General features: G+C 36.3%; 6 protein-coding genes across 6 annotated transcripts in view; 4 read left to right on the top strand and 2 right to left on the bottom strand.

Moving 5' to 3' along the window:
* LOC125046377 overlaps positions 1-3,713 on the bottom strand; it is a 4,132-nt gene extending 419 nt beyond the window's left edge. Inside the window, exons 1-2 of the mRNA XM_047644106.1 lie at positions 3,633-3,713; positions 1-123 (exon numbers count right to left, since the gene is read on the bottom strand). The exon at positions 1-123 is cut by the window's left edge and continues 232 nt beyond it. Coding sequence (XP_047500062.1) covers positions 1-53 — 53 coding nt within the window. The 5' untranslated portion in view covers positions 54-123; positions 3,633-3,713. The remainder of the gene's footprint in view (positions 124-3,632) is intronic.
* LOC125046510 (glycine-rich cell wall structural protein 2-like) lies at positions 3,041-5,473 on the bottom strand. The gene is made up of 4 exons (XM_047644290.1): positions 5,438-5,473; positions 3,684-3,770; positions 3,227-3,516; positions 3,041-3,080 (listed from the first exon to the last, which is right to left on the bottom strand). Exons 1-4 carry the CDS (start codon positions 5,471-5,473, stop codon positions 3,041-3,043), a joined length of 453 nt encoding a protein of 150 aa, XP_047500246.1.
* Positions 5,474-6,055: 582 nt separating this feature from the next.
* Positions 6,056-6,843, top strand: LOC125046509 (keratin-associated protein 19-2-like). Its single transcript, XM_047644289.1, has 3 exons — positions 6,056-6,199; positions 6,329-6,674; positions 6,794-6,843. The coding sequence occupies exons 1-3, from the start codon at positions 6,056-6,058 to the stop codon at positions 6,802-6,804; spliced, it is 501 nt and encodes a 166-aa protein (XP_047500245.1). The 3' UTR covers positions 6,805-6,843.
* Positions 6,844-10,260: 3,417 nt separating this feature from the next.
* LOC125046508 (cold and drought-regulated protein CORA-like) lies at positions 10,261-11,028 on the top strand. The gene is made up of 2 exons (XM_047644288.1): positions 10,261-10,275; positions 10,520-11,028. The coding sequence occupies exons 1-2, from the start codon at positions 10,261-10,263 to the stop codon at positions 10,865-10,867; spliced, it is 363 nt and encodes a 120-aa protein (XP_047500244.1). The 3' UTR covers positions 10,868-11,028.
* Positions 11,029-14,165: 3,137 nt separating this feature from the next.
* Positions 14,166-14,643, top strand: LOC125046390. The gene is made up of 2 exons (XM_047644134.1): positions 14,166-14,457; positions 14,577-14,643. The coding sequence occupies exons 1-2, from the start codon at positions 14,200-14,202 to the stop codon at positions 14,619-14,621; spliced, it is 303 nt and encodes a 100-aa protein (XP_047500090.1). The 5' UTR covers positions 14,166-14,199; the 3' UTR covers positions 14,622-14,643.
* A 4,144-nt stretch (positions 14,644-18,787) lies between these two features.
* Positions 18,788-22,500, top strand: part of LOC125046507 (PE-PGRS family protein PE_PGRS30-like) — a 4,781-nt gene continuing 1,068 nt past the window's right edge. The window contains exons 1-4 of the mRNA XM_047644287.1: positions 18,788-19,033; positions 21,549-21,704; positions 21,846-22,201; positions 22,310-22,345. Of these exons, the coding sequence (XP_047500243.1) occupies positions 18,788-19,033; positions 21,549-21,704; positions 21,846-22,201; positions 22,310-22,345 (794 nt within the window). The remainder of the gene's footprint in view (positions 19,034-21,548; positions 21,705-21,845; positions 22,202-22,309; positions 22,346-22,500) is intronic.

Genomic DNA, 22,500 nt, shown 5'->3' with positions numbered 1-22,500 from the left:
GCCGTGGCCCTTGCCGTACCCTCCGTGTCCATGGCCGCCATGCCCTTTCCCATACCCGGGGTCGGGGTCTGCCATTGCCATGGCGACCACCACCAGCACAAGTACTGCTACGAGGGCAACGCGCTGTTAAGAATAAAGATTATTTACATTTTCCATATCAAAGGTTGGCAATAGAGAGTTGAAATTTACTTTTTTTTATATAGAAAAAAGTCATTCAATGTGTTTGAACTGAATCTCTAACGCACCATCTTGGGAGGGAAGCTGTTCGTGTCGGAACCAGACAGTCACTGGATGACGTGGTCGGTGGTGGACCAGTTCTTATAGTAGACGGGACTGCCATGAAGCAACACCATGAAAATGGCCGGAGAAATGATCATGGATCGCTACATCGGTAACAAAGACTGTAGAAGGTAACAGTTAAGATTTTTTTTTTTTTTTTTTTTTTGCGGGGTGGGGGGTCGGCCACTCGTGGAGGAGGGGACTTTAGTGTATAATAATAATGATAATAGATAAAGCCGACGTTATATGCATTACTGTTTGTTTGTTTATGAAGTAAAACGTTGGCTTTGTACGAAGAACGTATAGGGAGTTGAGCGTATATTTATTAATATAATTTTAGCATCCACCGCATATTCAATTTCTGTATATATTTTTTTAGTTTTTAATTTTATACATATATACATATATATATGTATGTATGTATGTATATCTATCTATCTACCTATCTATACAGTATATATATACATGTTGATATTGATATTAATATATGTATATAACAATATAAGATAATTGTGTATACCTATAAAAATACATAAATATACATATATGTTTATATCTATACATACACATATAAACATACATATACATATATACATATATATGTGTGTGTGTGTATATATACATATATATATATATATATATATATATATATACACGTGTGTGTGTTTACATAATGTGTCCAAAAGTTCACACAGATATTATGTTTGTATGTGATGGACGAATTCAATTGATCATTTTTAATTATTACAATGAGCATTATATGTGTGTGTGCATACGTATATACTTATACAGTTCATCAAAGGCTTAAATCTCTTCAAATAATGGTAACATTTAATTCACTGTATAGCTAAACCTTTCCAAACATAATGCAACTAGTTCATGAATGGTGAAAACACTCTACCGTGTTGATACTATGGTAATAAAACCCACAATGTAAAACTAGATTTAATGAAAGTGAGACAACAGTTTCGGAATCCACCTGGAATGCATCCTCAGGTCTGAAGAGGAAAGGGAGAGGAGGGGGAAGGAAAGACAATTCGCGCCGCTGACCAGTCCATCTAAGCGCCTGTCTCAACAGAAGTGCGCTGTATCCAGGGGAAACAACAACAACGCTCTCTTTTGCCATCAGTGGGATACAGGTCATCAGATGGACTGGTCAGCAGCGCGAATTGTCTTTCCTTCCGGTGATGTCCACGCCCGCAGACCGGTGGAATCCTCCCTAATAAAGCTGCTGCCGTAGGCCGGCCATCCTGCACACAGTCCGCCCGACCCTCTGACCTGATCTGACCTCCCTTCGTTTCCGTCCGTCTGTCCTCACCTGCCCCGTGTTACCGGGTTGCCTTTCCTCTCTCTGTTTTACACCCCCTCCTCTCCCTTTCCTCTTCAGACCTGAGGATGGAATCCAGTTGGATTCCGAAACTGTTGTCTCACTTTCAATAAAACTAGTTTATATGGTACAAACCATTCATAAAATAACTCATGACCTCTGACCGTAGCCTCCGTGACCTTTGCCATATACCCCTTTTCCATAACTTCTAATATGGCCATTGCCATATCTCCCATGTCCATATCTTCCACTTTGACCTTTGTCATGACCGCAAACCTCCATACCCACCGTGTCAATAACCAGGTAATGCCTTTACCATTTCGTCAGTCAACGTCAACATTACACGATTTCCAGGAAGAAAGGAAAAGTTTTCATGATTTACACTGAATAGGACCATCGGAAAATCCTCAGTCTTGCATGGAAAACTTATTCATCCTTTCAGAGTTGACTCACAAAGCACTATTTTGCGCTCGGTCAATATAGGTGTACGGATTACCTTTTTTCTCTTGTCATATAACTAAAAAAAAAATATATAAACAAAACAGTTTGCCATTTCTTTGATATGATGCCAATATTTCGGGCGTTGTATGTATATCTATCTGAATTTACTTGTATACAACATATAAAAATAAGTTGATGCTAATTATCAATAATTCAAAGAAGTATGATGATTACAGTAATTTTCGCAATGGCCATCTTAAATGAAAACCTTCCAATCTTAATCAACTGTTTTATCTTGCTTAAAATTTCGGACTTTCGGCAAAATGGAAACGCCAGAAACAATATCGTAATGGATAATGCTGGGCAAATTTTACCCAATGTTAGGAAAGCAAAGAATCATACAACAGTTATTCATTGTTATATTTTTGTTAAAATGAAAAAAAAAACTACATTTCTGAGTAACGAAGACTCAAGTTATTAAAATTTTTCCGACAACCTTAATCTTACAGTTAGTCTCGACAGTTTATAAAAAATGTATAGGAAAATATGCACTTTTGTCTAGAGGTGTCATGAAAATGTAAATATAATTTACAAGTACAGTGCTTTATGACTAGTACAGCGGTTTCCAGACTTCCGGATATTTCACTTCGGCTACATACACTTTAGACTTGATCATTTATAACAGAATTCAAAATTTGAAATCTGTATATTCGTTTTGCCAAACACACCAGTTCGGAATTTTTGCATTATTATTTTCTTGTTTTATAAGGGCACGGGGGAGAGACAGAGATAGAGTGGTCCCATCCCGTTATCGAATTCCGAGGATAATGTTTTGCGTATGCTTATGTACATTTTGTTCTCTCTTTCTTGTATGTATATGTGCAAACAGGAATTGCTTTATACTGTAAAGTAGGCATAAATAGTATGAAGTATACATCTATTTTCGGACAAAGTAAACTGAATATAGTAAAGTATATAATTTTATTTATATATTTACATCACGGAGGTGTAGTTCTCTGCTGCTAATGATAACCTGCAAAGAAAATTGAATGGGCTTCAGTTCGAGTTCTACGCAAGCCAGTTTTATGCTAAACTGGTGTATGTAATAAATTCATTATTTATTTAACAAGAAGTGATTTCTTACCATGACCGTGTCCATATCCTCCGTGACCGCCATGCCCTCCATGTCCATAACCTCCGCCGTGACCTTTGCCATATCCTCCGTGCCCGTAACCTCCGCCATGTCCTTTGCCGTATCCGCCATGGCCATGTCCTTTGCCGTATCCACCATGGCCATGGCCCTTACCATACCCTCCATGTCCATGGCCTTTACCGTATCCTCCATGGCCGTGGCCCTTGCCGTACCCTCCGTGTCCATAGCCGCCATGCCCTTTCCCATATCCGGGGTCGGGGTCTGCCATTGCCATGGCGACCATCACCAGCACAAGTACTGCTACGAGGGCTACGCGCTGTTGGGAATAAAGGTAATTCATATTTTTACAAACCAACGGTTGATAATGATAAGAAGCGAGTTTAAAGTTCAAAATATTTGGAGAAAGTAATTATCTATTAAGTTCAGACGCACCATCTTGGGAGGGAAGCTGTTCGTGTTGGAACCAGATAGTCACTGGATGACTTGGTCGCCGTTCGTTCCTTTCTTATAGTAGACGACACTGCCATGAAGCAACACCATGAAAATGACCGGGGTAATGACCATGGCTCCCTACATCGGTTACAAAGACATTAGAAGGGAACTTTTAAGACTACTTCGATTTTTTTTTTTTGGGGGGGGGGGGGGGGGAGGGGACGGTCGGTCACTGTTGCGGAGGAGACTTTTCACTTAAATGCATAGTAATAATAACCATAGCCATTGTTATAAAACTGAGCTAGTGAATGTTTGCTTAAGAAGTAAAAAGTAGATTTAAAATAATTATGTTTTGCTTTTACTCAGTGGAATACAAATGGGTCTTTTGACGAGAAACACAAGCAAGCTATAGTTTAGTTTGGCTTGCTTCGTGTTGCTGAAATCGCCCAAAAAAAAAGTCCCAACGCTCAGCTTGCTATCAATATAACCGCCATATGTAATGACTCATTTCCCTTCGCGGTGACAGTTGCAATTGCGAAAGAAAACAGAAAGGATGTTGTTGATAATACTTGACAGCGAATTTAGCGAGGAGGAAATTTTTCTTGGCTTTGATATAAGCAATATGTAGTCAGAGATATATATGTGTATATGTATGAATATATATCATGTATGTATATAATAATATATACATAGGAATATACATATATCCGTATCTATGTGTGTGTGTGTATTTGCGTACGTACATACATATGTGTATATGTGTGAGTTTACATTATATATATACATATACATATAATATAATATAATTATTTGGGTACAAAAACATGTATAAACCAATCTGAATTCACTTCCATGTTACATTTGATAAATACATGTTGTATGCAAGGGTCATCGTAAACTAAGACCGTCCATCTTTATTCAGTATTACTTGCATAATCTTACTCAGGCTTTCAGAAAAATGGAAACGCATTAAGAAACAGAAAGTATCAATAATACTAAAGATGAGCCAATATTACCCAGTATTAGAAAAAGCAAAGCACATGCATACCATTCGTTCACTGTCATATAGTTTTGTTGAAAATAATGAAATAAAATAATCTGAGTAACGAAGACATCAGTTATTAACAATTTTCAAACAACCTTTATTTTACAGCCCGATACTTTACACAAACAGTAAAGCAAATTATACACTCTTGTCTGGAGACATGATAGATACCATTTACGGTTTCCAGTCTTTAGGTTAATTCACTAATGAGCCATAGGCACTTAACAGTGTAAATGTCTATAACTGAGGGGATTCAAAGAGGAAATTTCAAGATTCCGTTATATTTTGTCAAATATGCCAATTCTATTTTTCAATATTTACACTCCCATATATATATGTGTGAATATATATATATATTTTTTTCTTTTCTTTTTTGTAAATTACAAGTTTTTTATACACAAAAGAGAGTGAGTGAGGAGATACCCTATCTTGCTTTTGAAATTCAGAAAATAATATACATGCATATGTATGGTTCTAGTCTCTTGTGTGTGAAAAATGGAAGTAATCTTTATCATACAGAAGGCACAAATAGTATAAAGTATATATCTATTGTCGTATAAGTTACACTTGATATAATCACGTGTTTTAATTATATATTTCTCTGGTGTTTATGATAACCTCTAAAGGAAGGTTAATGTGATTCCGTTTAAGTGTTAAACAAGCTTGTTTTCACTAAAATTGTTATATACTTTAACTCATTCTTCATTCAATAAGAAGTAACAATTGTGCATACTGGTGTTTTACAGTATATGTTACTCACAAGAGCTGCAAACTTATTCACTTCAAAGACTAGCATGTACGGATTCAGCCATATATCACTGGCTTTATTTGATATTATTTATAAACACTTTAATGAAACGGCGCACCCCCTTTCTCCTTCCTCTACAGCAGTGGTCAACAAGGGGAAAAAAAGAAAGAAAATAAAGTAATCTTAACTGTTCCCTTCTAATGTCTTTGTTACTTCGTGAATCAACATAAACTGAATGTAAGGTGTTGGCGATAATCATATTAAAAGGAATACGTGTAACTCTTATTCACCATAACTTCTACGATCACAATCTACTCTGTACTTCATATATAATCAATCACGTATTCAGTCATTGCCTTTAACTTTCATTAATACTGCTTAGTAAAATGTCCCCTCCCCTGTTAGCGATAATCATATTGACAGGAATACGTGTAAATGTTATTCATCATAACTTCGACAATCACAATCTACTCTGTACTTCATATATAATCAATCACTAATTCAATCACTGACTTTATCTTTCATTAATACTGCTTAGTGAAATGTCCACTCCTCCACAACAGTAGCCGAAAACAAGTTACAAAAAAAAAAAAAAAAAAATGTAACCGTCCCTTTCTTCACCTGTTACCGATGAAGCGAACCATGTTCAGATTCCAGGCCATTTTCATGGTGTTGCTTCATGGCAGTCCCGCTTACTATAAGAACTGGTCTACCGCCGACCACGTCATCCAGTCACTGTCTGGTTCCGACACGAACAGCTTTCCTCCCAAGATGGTGCGTTAGAGATTCAGTTCAAACACATTGGATGACTATTTTCTCCAAATATATGAAAAAAAAGTAAATCTCAACTCTCTATTGCCAACCTTTGATATGGAAAATGTAAATAATATTTATTCCCAACAGCGCGTAGCCCTCGTAGCAGTACTTGTGCTGGTGATGGTCGCCATGGCAATGGCAGACCCCGACCCCGGGTATGGGAAAGGGCATGGCGGCCATGGACACGGAGGGTACGGCAAGGGCCACGGCCACGGAGGGTATGGCAAGGGCCATGGCCATGGTGGATATGGTAAAGGCCATGGACATGGAGGGTACGGCAAGGGCCACGGCCACGGAGGATACGGTAAGGGCCATGGTCATGGTGGATACGGCAAAGGACATGGCGGAGGCTACGGGCACGGAGGGTATGGCAAAGGTCACGGCGGAGGTTATGGGCATGGTGGTCACGGAGGCTACGGACACGGAGGTCACGGTAAGTAATCGTAAAAAAATATGACCTTATCAAATGAAGAATATAGCACATACTAAAATTTTGATTGAAATAAACTTGCATATAACTTGAACTGAAGTCCAATTCGATTTTCTTTGCAGGTTACCATTAATAGCAGAGAACAACTACGTTATATAAATAAATAAATAAAATAATACACTTGATTTTATTCAGTTTACTTTATCCGAAAAGAGACGTATACCTCATCCTTTTTATGCCTACATTACAGTCTTACATTTTCTTTTCTTTTTTCATTCTTTTTTCATTCGTTTTTTCTCTTTCTTTCTTTTCTTATTTTGTTCTTTTTTTTTTTTTTTCCTTCCGTAAGTAAATAAACTAAGACGAGGAAAGATTTCCTCCACGCTAAGTTCTCTGGCTTTAGTGTTAGTAACATCCTCTCTGTTGTGAAGACTTTTCAATTCAATGCATAATAGTAACAATAAAAGACAAAGCTATTTTTATATAACTGAGTTAGTGAATGTTTGCTTAAGAAGTAAAAAGTAGATTGTGTTGGGATTTTCACCAACATTGCACATTCGATATCTGCACATTGACGATGTAACATTTTTTTTTTCTTTTTTACTTAAAATAATTCTGTTTTGTTTTTACTTAGCGGAGCATGTACTAAACCAACCATGCCACACGACCCACAAAAGGAGTGTGCAACTAGGATCTAACTAGCTTCCATAGACATTACCTATCTACTCATACATGAGTAATGATAGCGAGGTTTTACACACACTCCCCGTGGGCACTCGGTAGGAATTGATTTAGAAATTCGAAACCGAAGTCAGATACTGAGGTGTATATATATGAAAGATGGAATAATGCAATACCGCATTGATATAGGTGTATAACAATCCTCCCTGACCTGGCCTCGAACCTAGGTCACTCCGGCTATGAAACCGGAGGGCCAGTACTGAACCAACCATGCCACACGACCTACAAAAGGAGTGTGCAACTAGGATCTAACTAGCTTCGATAGACATTACCTATCTACTCATACATGAGTAATGATAGCGAGGTTTTACACACACTCCCCGTGGGCACTCGGTGGGAATTGATTTAGAAATTCGAAACCGAAGTCAGATGCTGAGGTGTATATATATGAAAGATGGAATAATGCAATACCGCATTGATATAGGTGTATAACAATCCTCCCTGACCTGGCCTCGAACCTAGGTCACTCCGGCTATGAGACCGGAGGGCCATTACTAAACCAACCATGCCACACGACCCACAAAAGGAGTGTGCAACTAGGATCTAACTAGCTTCCATAGACATTACCTATCTACTCATACATGAGTAATGATAGCGAGGTTTTACACACACTCCCCGTGGGCACTCGGTGGGAATTGATTTAGAAATTCGAAACCGAAGTCAGATACTGAGGTATATATATGAAAGATGGAATAATGCAATACCGCATTGATATAGGTGTATAACAATCCTCCGGTCTCATAGCCGGAGTGACCTAGGTTCGAGGCCAGGTCAGGGAGGATTGTTATACACCTATATCAATGCGGTATTGCATTATTCCATCTTTCTTAGCGGAGCATAAATACGTCTTTCGTCTTGCTTCGTGTCCCTGAAATTTCCAAAAAAAAAAAAAAAAAAAAAAAATAGCCGCAACGCTCAGCTTGCTATCAATATAAGCAGTCAATCGCCATATGTAATGACTCATTCCCTTTCGTAGTGGGTGTCAGTAGCAATCGCGAAGGGAAACAGAGAGGATGTTGTTGATAATACTTAACAGCGAATTTAGCGAAGATCAAATCTTTCTTCGCTTTGATATAAGCAATATGTATAGTCACACATATATGTATATATATATGTATATATGTAAATATGTATATATATATATATATATAGCATGTATTTATATATAACAATATATGATATATATACATAGATAGAAATAAAAATATATGTGTATATGTGTGTGCGTGTGTTTGCGTATATGCATATGAGTTTATGTGTGTGAGTTTACATTATATATACATTCACACATATATTATATAATTATATGGGTGCAAAACATCCTTTCGATGCTGACCCACCAATGCACATCATCGTAATGTAAACCAATCTGAATTCACTTCCATGTTGCATTTAATAAATACATTTTGTCAGTCGGTGCTTCCTATCAATAACTCGAAGAAGCATGGCGTGATTATGCATTGGTCATCGTAAACTAAGACCGTCCATTTTTATTCAGTATTTCTCGTATAATTTTACTCAGGCTTTCGGAAAAAGGGAAACGCATTGAGAAACAGAAAGTATCACTTATGCTAAAGATAGGCAAATTTTACCCAGTATTAGAAAAGCAAAGGACATGCACACCATTCGTTCACTGTCATAGCCTTCTGTTGGAAATAATGAAGTTTTTTTTTTTTTTTTTTTTTTTGAGTAACGAAGACATTAGTTATTAACAATTTTCAAACAACCTTATTTTTACAGTCCCGATACTTTACACAAACAGTAAAGAAAATTATGCACTCTTGTCTGGAGGCATCATACATACCATTTACATGTACAGCGGCTTCCAGTCTTCAGGTTAATTCACTAATAAACCATAGGTACTTGACAATGTATTTATAACTAAGGGCATTCAAAGTGGAAATTCCACGATTCCGTTATATTTTGTCAAATATGCCAGTTATATTTTTCAAGATTTACATCCCCATATATATATATATGTATATATATATATTTGTGTATGTGTGTGAAAATGACAAGTTTTTGTATACACAAAAGAGAGTGAGTGAGGTGAGATCCTATCTTGCTTTTGTAATTCAGAAAATAATATACATGCAAATGTACAGTCTATCTCGTGTGTGGAAAAATGGAAGTAATTTTTAGTATGCAGAAGGCACAAATAGTGTAAAGTATATACCTTCCCGTATAAGTTACACTTGATACAATCAAGTGTTTTATTTATATATTTACATGACTGAGGTGTTTCTCTGGTGTTAATGATACCCTCTTAAGAAAGATTAATGGGATTCCGTTTAAGTGTTACACAAGCTTTTCATAAAAATTGCTGTATACTTTAATTCATTCTTAATTTCATAAGAAGTCACAATTGTGCATAATGGTATTTTACAGTATATATTACTCACAAGAGCTCCAAACTTTCACTTGATAGACTAGCATGTATGAATTCAGCAATATAGCACTGGCTTTATTTAATAATATTAATAAACATTTCACCACCTTTCTCCTCCCTCTACAGCAGTGGTCGACAAGGAAAAAATGAAAATAAAGTAATCTTAACTGTTCCCTTCTAATATATATGTTACTTCGTGAATCAACATAAACTGAATGTGAGGTGTTAGCGATAATCATATTAACAGGAATACGTGTAACTGTTATTCATCATAACTCCTGCAATCACAATCTACTCTGTACTTCATATATCATCAATCACTAATTCAGTCATTGACTTTATCTTTCATTAATACTGCTTAGTGAAATGTCCACTCCTCCACAACAGTAGCCGAAAACAAGTTACAAAAAAATAATTTTAACCGTTCCCTTCTAGTCTTTGTTACCGATGAAGCGAACCATGTTCAACTTCCAGGCAATTTTCATGGCGTTGCTTCATGACAGTCCCGTCTACTATAAGAACTGGTCCACCGCCGACCACGGCATCCAGTGACAGTCTGGTTCCGACACGAACAGCTTTCCTTCCAAGATGGTGCGTTAGAGATTAAGTTCAAACACATTGGATAACTATTTTCTCCAAATATTAGAAAAAAGTAAATCTCAACTCTCTATTACCAACCTTTGATATGGAAAATGTAAATAATCTTTATTCCCAACAGCGCGTAGCCCTCGTAGCAGTACTTGTGCTGGTGATGGTCGCCATGGCAATGGCAGACCCCGACCCCGGGTATGGGAAAGGGCATGGCGGACATGGAGGGTACGGCAAGGGCCACGGCCATGGAGGGTATGGCAAGGGCCATGGCCATGGTGGATACGGTAAAGGCCATGGACATGGAGGGTACGGCAAGGGCCACGGCCACGGAGGATACGGTAAGGGCCATGGTCATGGTGGATACGGCAAAGGACATGGCGGAGGCTACGGGCACGGAGGGTATGGCAAAGGTCACGGCGGAGGTTATGGGCATGGTGGTCACGGAGGCTACGGACACGGAGGTCACGGTAAGTAATCGTAAAAAAATATGACCTTATCAAATGAAGAATATAGCACATACTAACATTTTGATTGGAATAAACTTGCATATAACTTGAACTGAAGTCCAATTCGATTTTCTTTGCAGGTTACCATTAATAGCAGAGAACAACTACGTTATATAAATAAATAAATAAAATAATACACTTGATTTTATTCAGTTTACTTTATCCGAAAAGAGACGTATACCTCATCCTTTTTATGCCTACATTACAGCATTACATTTTCTTTTCTTTTTCTTTTTTCATTCTTTTTTCATTCGTTTTTTTCTCTTTCTTTCTTTTCTTTGTTCTTTTTTTTTTCTTTCCTTCCGTAAGTAAATAAACTAAGACGAGGAAAGATTTCCTCCACGCTAAGTTCTCTGGCTTTAGTGTTAGTAACATCCTCTCTGTTGTGAAGACTTTTCAATTCAATGCATAATAGTAACAATAAAAGACAAAGCTATTTTTATATAACTGAGTTAGTGAATGTTTGCTTAAGAAGTAAAAAGTAGATTGTGTTGGGATTTTCACCAACATTGCACATTGACGATGTAACATTTTTTTTTCTTTTTTACTTAAAATAATTCTGTTTTATTTTTACTTAGCGGAGCATGTACTAAACCAACCATGCCACACGACCCACAAAAGGAGTGTGCAACTAGGATCTAACTAGCTTCCATAGACATTACCTATCTACTCATACATGAGTAATGATAGCGAGGTTTTACACACACTCCCCGTGGGCACTCGGTGGGAATTGATTTAGAAATTCGAAACCGAAGTCAGATACTGAGGTGTATATATATGAAAGATGGAATAATGCAATACCGCATTGATATAGGTGTATAACAATCCTCCGGTCTCATAGCCGGAGTGACCTAGGTTCGAGGCCAGGTCAGGGAGGATTGTTATACACCTATATCAATGCGGTATTGCATTATTCCATCTTTCTTAGCGGAGCATAAATACGTCTTTCGTCTTGCTTCGTGTCCCTGAAATTTCCAAAAAAAAAAAAAAAAAAAAAAAAATAGCCGCAACGCTCAGCTTGCTATCAATATAAGCAGTCAATCGCCATATGTAATGACTCATTCCTTTTCGTAGTGGGTGTCAGTAGCAATCGCGAAGGGAAACAGAGAGGATGTTGTTGATAATACTTAACAGCGAATTTAGCGAAGATCAAATCTTTCTTCGCTTTGATATAAGCAATATGTATAGTCACACATATATGTATAAATATGTATATATGTAAATATGTATATATATATATATATATATATATATATATATAGCATGTATTTATATATAACAATATATGATATATATACATAGATAGAAATAAAAATATATGTGTATATGTGTGTGCGTGTGTTTGCGTATATGCATATGAGTTTATGTGTGTGAGTTTACATTATATATACATTCACACATATATTATATAATTATATGGGTGCAAAACATCCTTTCGATGCTGACCCACCAATGCACATCATCGTAATGTAAACCAATCTGAATTCACTTCCATGTTGCATTTAATAAATACATTTTGTCAGTCGGTGCTTCCTATCAATAACTCGAAGAAGCATGGCGTGATTATGCATTGGTCATCGTAAACTAAGACCGTCAATTTTTATTCAGTATTTCTCGTATAATTTTACTCAGGCTTTCGAAAAATGGAAACGCATTGAGAAACAGAAAGTATCACTTATGCTAAAGGTAGGCAAATTTTACCCAGTATTAGAAAAGCAAAGGACATGCACACCATTCGTTCACTGTCATATCCGTCTGTTGGAAATAATAAAAAAAAAAAATCTGAGTAACGAAGACATCAGTTATTAACAATTTTCAAACAATCTTAATTTTACAGTCCCGATACTTTACACAAACAGTAAAGAAAATTATGCACTCTTGTCTGGAGGCATCATACATACCATTTACATGTACAGCGGCTTCCAGTCTTCAGGTAAATTCACTAATAAACCATAGGCACTTGACAATGTTTATATATAACGGGGGGAATTCAAAGAGGAAATTCCAAGATTCCGTTATATTTTGTCAGATATGCCAGTTATATGTTTCAAGATTTACATACCCATATATATATTTTTTTTTTGTGTGTGTGTGTGTGTGTGTGTGTATTAATGACAAGTTTTTGTATACACAAAAGAGAGTGAGTGAGGAGAGATCCTATCTTGCTTTTGTAATTCAGAAAATAATATACATGCAAATGTACAGTCTCTCTCGTGTGTGGAAAAATGGAAGTAATTTTTAGTATGCAGAAGGCACAAATAGTGTAAAGTATATACCCTCCCGTATAAGTTACACTTGATACAATCACGTGTTTTATTTATATATTTACATGACTGAGGTATTTCTCTGGTGTTAATGATACCCTCTTAAGAAAGATTAATGGGATTCCGTTTAAGTGTTACACAAGCTTTTCATAAAAATTGCTGTATACTTTAATTCATTCTTAATTTCATAAGAAGTCACAATTGTGCATAATGGTATTTTACAGTATATATTACTCACAGAGCTCCAAACTTTCACTTGATAGACTAATATGTATGAATTCAGCAATATAGCACTGGTTTTATTTAATAATATTAATAAACATTTCAGTGAAACGGCCCACCACCTTTCTCCTCCCTCTACAGCAGTGGTCGACAAGGAAAAAATGAAAATAAAGTAATCTTAACTGTTCCCTTCTAATATATATGTTACTTCGTGAATCAACATAAACTGAATGTGAGGTGTTAGCGATAATCATATTAACAGGAATACGTGTAACTGTTATTCATCATAACTCCTGCAATCACAATCTACTCTGTACTTCATATATCATCAATCACTAATTCAGTCATTGACTTTATCTTTCATTAATACTGCTTAGTGAAATGTCCACTCCTCCACAACAGTAGCCGAAAACAAGTTACAAAAAAATAATTTTAACCGTTCCCTTCTAGTCTTTGTTACCGATGAAGCGAACCATGTTCAACTTCCAGGCAATTTTCATGGCGTTGCTTCATGGCAGTCCCGTCTACTATAAGAACTGGTCCACCGCCGACCACGGCATCCAGTGACAGTCTGGTTCCGACACGAACAGCTTTCCTTCCAAGATGGTGCGTTAGAGATTAAGTTCAAACACATTGGATAACTATTTTCTCCAAATATTAGAAAAAGGTAAATCTCAACTCTCTATTACCAACCTTTGATATGGAAAATGTAAATAATATTTATTCCCAACAGCGCGTAGCCCTCGTAGCAGTACTTGTGCTGGTGATGGTCGCCATGGCAATGGCAGACCCCGACCCCGGGTACGGGAAAGGGCATGGCGGACATGGAGGGTACGGCAAGGGCCACGGCCATGGAGGGTATGGCAAGGGCCATGGCCATGGTGGATACGGTAAAGGCCATGGACATGGCGGGTACGGCAAGGGCCACGGCCACGGAGGATACGGTAAGGGCCATGGTCATGGTGGATACGGCAAAGGACATGGCGGAGGCTACGGGCACGGAGGGTATGGCAAAGGTCACGGCGGAGGTTATGGGCATGGTGGTCACGGAGGCTACGGACACGGAGGTCACGGTAAGTAATCGTAAAAAAATATGACCTTATCAAATGAAGAATATAGCACATACTAAAATTTTTATTGAAATAAACTTGCATATAACTTGAACTGAAGTCCAATTCGATTTTCTTTGCAGGTTACCATTAATAGCAGAGAACAACTACGTTATGTAAATAAATAAATAAATAAAATAATACACTTGATTTTATTCAGTTTACTTTATCCGAAAAGAGACGTATACCTCATCCTTTTTATGCCTACATTACAGCATTACATTTTCTTTTCTTTTCTTTTCTTTTTCTTTTTTCATTCGTTTTTTTCTTTCTTTCTTTTCTTTTCTTTGTTCTTTTTTTTTTTTTCTTTCCTTCCGTAAGTAAATAAACCAAGGCGAGGAAAGATTTCCTCCACGCTAAGTTCTCTGGCTTTAGTGTTAGTAACATCATTTCTGTTGTGAAGACTTTTCACTTCAATGCATAATAGTAACAATAAAAGACAAAGCCATTGTTATATAACTGAGTTGGTGAATCTTTGTTTAAGAAGTAAAAAGTAGATTGTGTTGTGATTTTCGCCAACACTGCACATTCGATATCTGTACATTGACGATGTAAATTTTTTTTTTTTTTTTTTTTTTACTTAAAATAATTCTGTTTTGTTTTGACTTAGTGGAACATAAAGGCGCGTTTCTTGCTTCGTGTTGCTGAAATCGCCAAAACAAAAAAATAGCCGCAACGCTCAGCTTGCTATCAATATAAGCAGTCAATCGCCATATGTAATGACTCATTCCCTTTCGTAGTGGGTGTCAGTAGCAATCGCGAAGGAAAACAGAAAGGATGTTGTTGATAATACTTAACAGCGAATTTAGAGAAGATCAAATCTTTCTTCGCTTTAGTATAAGCAATATGTATAGTCAGACATATATATGTATATATATGTATATACGTATATATACATCATCTGTGTGTATATATAACAATATATGATATATATACACAGATAGAAATAAAAATATATGTGTGTGCTTGTGTTTGCGTACATACATATGAGTATATGTGTGTGAGTTTACATTATATATACATACACACATATATTATATAATTATATGGGTACAAAACATCCTTTCAATGCTGACCCACCAATGCACATCATCGTAATGTAAACCAATCTGAATTCACTCCCATGTTGCATTTAATAAATACATTTTGTCAGTCGGTGCTTCTTATCAATAACTCGAAGAAGCATGACGTGATTATGCATTGGTCATCGTAAACTAAGACCGTCAATTTTTATTCAGTATTATTCGTATAATTTTACTCGGGCTTTCGGAAAAATGGAAACGCATTGAGAAACAGAAAGTATCACTTATGCTAAAGATGGGCAAATTTTACCCAGTATTAGAAAAGCAAAGGATATGCACACCATTCATTCACTGTCATATCCGTCTGTTGGAAATAATGAAGAAAAAAAATCTGAGTAACGAAGACATCAGTTATAAAAAAAATTCAAACAACCTTAATTTTACAGTCCCGATGCTTTACACAAACAGTCAAGCGAAATATGCACTCTTGTCTGGAGGCATCATATATACCATTTAAATGTACAGCGGTTTCCAGTCTTCAGGTTAATTCACTAATAAACCATAGGCACTTGACAATGTATATATAACTGAGGGAATTAAAAGAGGAAATTCCAAGATACCGTTATATTTTGTGTGTGTGTGTGTGTGTGTGTAAATGACAAGTTTTTATATACATAAAAGAGAGTGAGTGAGGAGAGATCCTATCTTGCTTTTGAAATTCAGATAATAATATACATGCAAATGTATAGTCTCTCTCTTGTGTGTGAACAAATGGAAGTATTTTTTTTATTATACAGAAGGCACAAATAATATAAAGTATATATTTTTTCGTAAGTTACATTTGATACAATTACGTGTTTTATTTATATACTTATATGACTGAGGTATTTTTCTGGTGTTAATGATAACCTCTAAAGAAAGATTAATGGGATTCCGTTTAAGTGTTACAAAAGCTTGTTTTCATTTTAAAAAAACATGTTGTATACTTTAATTCATTCTTCATTTAATAAGAAGTCACAATTGTGCATACTGGTGTTTTACAGTATATGTTACTCACAAGAACTGCAAACTTTTACTTCAAAGTCTGGCATGTACGGATTCAGCCATACAGCACTGGCTTTATTTAACATTATAAATAAACATTTCAGTGAAACGGCCCACCGCCTTTATCCTTCCTCTACAGCAGTGGTCGACAAGGGAAAAAAAACATAATAAAGTATAGGAATACGTATAAATGTTATCCACTATAACTTCTACAACCACAATCTACTCTTTACTTCATATTTAATCAATCACTAATTCAGTCACTGACTTTATCTTTCATTAATACTGTTATTTAGTGATATGTCCCCTCCTCCACAACAGTAGCCGAAAAAAGTTACAACAAATTAAATTTAACCGTTCCTTTCTACAGTCTTTGTTACCGATGAAGCGAACCATGATCAGCTTCCAGGCCATTTTCATGGTGTTGCTTCATGGCAGTCCCGTCTACTATAAGAACTGGTCCACCGCCGACTACATCATCCAGTCACTGTCTGGTTCCGACACGAACAGCTTCCCTACCAAGATGGTGCGTTAGAGATTCAGTTCAAACACATTGGATGACTATTTTCTCCAAATATTAGAAAAAAGTAAATCTCAACTCTCTATTACCAACCTTTGATATGGAAAATGTAAATAATCTTTATTCCCAACAGCGCGTAGCCCTCGTAGCAGTACTTGTGCTGGTGATGGTCGCCATGGCAATGGCAGACCCTGACCCTGGGTATGGGAAAGGGCATGGCGGACATGGAGGGTACGGCAAGGGCCACAGCCACGGAGGGTACGGCAAGGGCCATGGCCATGGTGGATACGGTAAAGGCCATGGACATGGAGGGTATGGCCACGGAGGGTACGGCAAGGGCCACGGCCACGGAGGATACGGTAAGGGCCATGGTCATGGTGGATACGGCAAAGGTCACGGCGGAGGTTATGGACATGGTGGTCACGGAGGCCACGGACATGGGGGTCACGGTAAGAAATCGTAAACAACTTCTTATCAAATGAAGAATATATTTCATACTGATATTTTCCTTAAAATAAACTTGCATATAACTTGCACTGAAGTCTAATTCGATTTTCTTTGCAGGTTACCATTAATAACTAAGGACAACTACGCTATATAAATAAAAATATAAAATAATATACTTGATTTTATTCAGTTTACTTTATCGGAAAAGAGACGTATACTTCATCCTTTTAATGCCTACATTACAGTTTTTTTCTTTCCTTTTTTTTTTTTTCTTTTTCCTTTTTATATTATTTTTCTTTCTTTCGTTTCTTTCCATTTTTCCGTAAATAAACCAAGGCGAGGAAAGATTTCCTCCTCGCTAAATTCTCTAGCAACAACATCCTTTCTGTTTTGGTGGAGACTTTTCACTTCAATGCATAATAATGGTAACAATAATAAACAAAACCATTGTTATATAACTGAGCTAGTGAATGTTTGCTTAAGAAGTAAAAAGTAAATTGTGTTGTGATTTTCGCCAAGACTGCATATTCGATATCTGTACATTAGGCCAGTCAATAGGGGAGGAAAAAAGGCCGAATAAGGAAAAAATTATTGGAAAGCTGGAACAAGCTTCATTATCTTTGTAATAGGGTACTTAATAACATATTAATTTTGCACCCCTCTACCGCCACGGATTTGGCCGCCATCTTGGAAAAATGGCGGCGAAAAACAGTTTTTTGCAAATATCTCGCTTAGGACTGAATTTAGCTGAAAGTTTACTGATACAAAAAATAATCTTCATAAAATTTCCTATAAAATCTCCTTTATTCATTTTTTCTATTTATTGCACCGTTTTGGTGCTAGGAGTACGATAATATTTGAATTTAATTTTTTTCCTACCCTTTGCGCCTGAATAGCTTGTGGTTATTTTTCTTGCATGCAATTTTCAATAATGCTTCAAGTTTCTAAGCTAACTGTAGTTTTTCTTTTGTTTCAGGACTATGAAAATTTCATTCCTTAAATTTAATGATGATGATAATAATGATGATAATGATAACGATAATAATAGTAGTAGTAATAATGATGATCATATCAATAATAATAGTAATAATGATAACTATAATGATAGTAATGATAATGATGACGATAATAATAATAATGATGATGATGATAATAATAACAAGAATAGTAATAGTAATAATAATAACAATGAATGTAATGATTATCAAATTGATAATCATAATCTTAACGTCACTAAATAAATATAATGATAATAACGATGATGATGTTGGCAAGGGCCACGGCCATGGAGGGTATGGCAAGGGCCATGGCCATGGTGGATACGGTAAAGGCCATGGACATGGAGGGTACGGCAAGGGCCACGGCCACGGAGGATACGATAAGGGCCATGGTCATGGTGGATACGGCAAAGGACATGGCGGAGGCTACGGGCACGGAGGGTATGGCAAAGGTCACGGCGGAGGTTATGGGCATGGTGGTCACGGAGGCTACGGACACGGAGGTCACGGTAAGTAATCGTAAAAAAATATGACCTTATCAAATGAAGAATATAGCACATACTAAAATTTTGATTGAAATAAACTTGCATATAACTTGAACTGAAGTCCAATTCGATTTTCTTTGCAGGTTACCATTAATAGCAGAGAACAACTACGTTATATAAATAAATAAATAAAATAATACACTTGATTTTATTCAGTTTACTTTATCCGAAAAGAGACGTATACCTCATCCTTGTTATGCCTACATTACAGTCTTACATTTTCTTTTCTTTTCTTTTATTTTCCTTTTCTTTTTTCATTCGTTTTTCATTCGTTTTTTTTTCTTTCTTTCTTTTCTTTTCTTTGTTCTCTCTTTTTTTTTTTTTTTTTCTTTCCTTCCGTAAGTAAATAAACCAAGGCGAGGAAAGATTTCCTCCACGCTAAGTTCTCTGGCTTTAGTGTTTGTAACATTTCTGTTGTGAAGACTTTTCACTTCAATGCATAATAGTAACAATAAAAGACAAAGCCATTGTTATATAACTGAGTTGGTGAATCTTTGCTTAAGAAGTTAAAAGTAGATTGTGTTGTGATTTTCGCCAACACTGCACATTCGATATCTGTACATTGACGATGTAACATTTTTTTTTTTTTTTTTACTTAAAATAATTCTGTTTTGTTTTGACTTAGTGGAACATAAAGGCGCGTTTCTTGCTTCGTGTTGCTGAAATCGCCAAAAAAAAAATAAAAATAAAAAAATAGCCGCAACGTTCAGCTTGCTATCTATATAAACAGTCAATCGCCAAATGTAATGACTCATTCCGTTTCGTAGTGGGTGTCAGTAGCAATCGAGAAGGAAAACAGAAAGGATGTTGTTGATAATACTTAACAGCGAATTTAGAGAAGATCAAATCTTTCTTCGCTTTAGTATAAGCAATATGTATAGTCAGACATATATATGTATATATATGTATATACGTATATATACATCATCTGTGTGTATATATAACAATATATGATATATATACATAGATAGAAATAAAAATATATGTGTGTGCTTGTGTTTGCGTACATACATATGAGTATATGTGTGTGAGTTTGCATTATATATACATACACACATATATTATATAATTATATGGGTACAAAACATCCTTTCAATGTTGACCCACCAATGCACATCATCGTAATGTAAACCAATCTAAATTCACTTCCATGTTGCATTTAATAAATACATTTTGTCAGTCGGTGCTTCCTATCAATAACTCGAAGAAGCATGACGTGATTATGCATTGGTCATCGTAAACTAAGACCGTCAATTTTTATTCAGTATTATTCGTATAATTTTACTCGGGCTTTCGGAAAAATGGAAACGCATTGTGAAACAGAAAGTATCACTTATGCTAAAGATGGGCAAATTTTACCCAGTATTAGAAAAGCAAAGGAAATGCACACCATTCGTTCACTGTGATAGCCTTCTGTTGGAAATAATGAAGAAAAAAAAATCTGAGTAACGAAGACATCAGTTATAAAAAAAAAAAAAATCAAACAACCTAAATTTTACAGTCCCGATGCTTTACACAAACAGTCAAGCGAAATATGCACTCTTGTCTGGAGGCATCATATATACCATTTAAATTTACAACGGTTTCCAGTCTTCAGGTTAATTCACTTATAAACCATAGGCACTTGACAATGTATATATAACTGAGGGAATTAAAAGAGGAAATTCCAAGATACCGTTATATTTTGTGTGTGTGTGTGTGTGTGTGTGTGTGTGTAAATGACAAGTTTTTATATACATAAAAGAGAGTGAGTGAGGAGAGATCCTATCTTGCTTTTGAAATTCAGATAATAATATACATGCAACTGTATAGTCTCTCTCTTGTGTGTGAACAAATGGAAGTATTTTTTTTATTATACAGAAGGCACAAATAATATAAAGTATATATTTTTTTCGTAAGTTACATTTGATACAATTACGTGTTTTATTTATATACTTATATGACTGAGGTATTTTCCTGGTGTTAATGATAACCTCTAAAGAAAGATTAATGGGATTCCGTTTAAGTGTTACACAAGCTTGTTTTCATTTAAAAAAAAACATGTTGTATACTTTAATTCATTCTTCATTTAATAAGAAGTCACAATTGTGCATACTGGTGTTTTACAGTATATGTTACTCACAAGAACTGCAAACTTTCACTTCAAAGTCTGGCATGTACGGATTCAGCCATACAGCACTGGCTTTATTTAACATTATAAATAAACATTTCAGTGAAACGGCCCACCGCCTTTATCCTTCCTCTACAGCAGTGGTCGACAAGGGAAAAAAAATAAAATAAAGTATAGGAATACGTATAAATGTTATCCACTATAACTTCTACAACCACAATCTACTCTTTACTTCATATTTAATAAATCACTAATTCAGTCACTGACTTTATCTTTCATTAATACTGTTATTTAGTGATATGTCCCCTCCTCCACAACAGTAGCCGAAAAAAGTTACAACAAATTAAATTTAACCGTTCCTTTCTACAGTCTTTGTTACCGATGAAGCGAACCATGATCAGCTTCCAGGCCATTTTCATGGTGTTGCTTCATGGCAGTCCCGTCTACTATAAGAACTGGTCCACCGCCGACTACATCATCCAGTCACTGTCTGGTTCCGACACGAACAGCTTCCCTACCAAGATGGTGCGTTAATGATTCAGTTCAAACACATTAGATGACTATTTTCTCCAAATATTCATCCAATCCAAATATCCAAGAGTGAATCTCAACTCTCCATTGCCAACCGTTGATATGGAAAATGTAAATAATCTCTATTCCCAACAGCGCGTAGCCCTCGTAGCAGTACTTGTGCTGGTGATGGTCGCCATGGCAATGGCAGACCCCGACCCCGGGTATGGGAAAGGGCATGGCGGACATGGACACGGAGGGTACGGCAAGGGCCATGGCCATGGAGGGTACGGCAAGGGCCATGGCCATGGTGGATACGGTAAAGGCCATGGACATGGAGGGTACGGCAAGGGCCACGGCCACGGAGGATACGGTAAGGGCCATGGTCATGGTGGATACGGCAAAGGACATGGCGGAGGCTACGGGCACGGAGGGTATGGCAAAGGTCACGGCGGAGGTTATGGGCATGGTGGTCACGGAGGCTACGGACACGGAGGTCACGGTAAGAAATCGTAAAAAATATATATTAATATCAAATGAAGAATATTACATACTAAAATTTTGCTTAAAATAAACTTGTATATAACTTGAACTGAAGTCAAATTCGATTTTCTTTGCAGGTTATCATTAATAGCTGAGAACCACATCTACGTCATGTAAATATATAAATAAAATAATATACTTGATTTTATTTAGTTTATTCATCCTATTTATGCCTACCTTACAGTCTAATGTAATTCCTTTTTACTCATACATTTTTTGTTTTCTTTATCTCTTTTCTTTTCTTTCGTTTTCCTTTTTTTCATCTTTT

This window comes from Penaeus chinensis, chromosome 39, assembly GCF_019202785.1.
Source record: "Penaeus chinensis breed Huanghai No. 1 chromosome 39, ASM1920278v2, whole genome shotgun sequence".
In the NCBI taxonomy this organism is placed as follows: Eukaryota; Metazoa; Arthropoda; class Malacostraca; order Decapoda; family Penaeidae; genus Penaeus; species Penaeus chinensis.
This window is presented reverse-complemented; position numbering and strand designations above follow the sequence as displayed.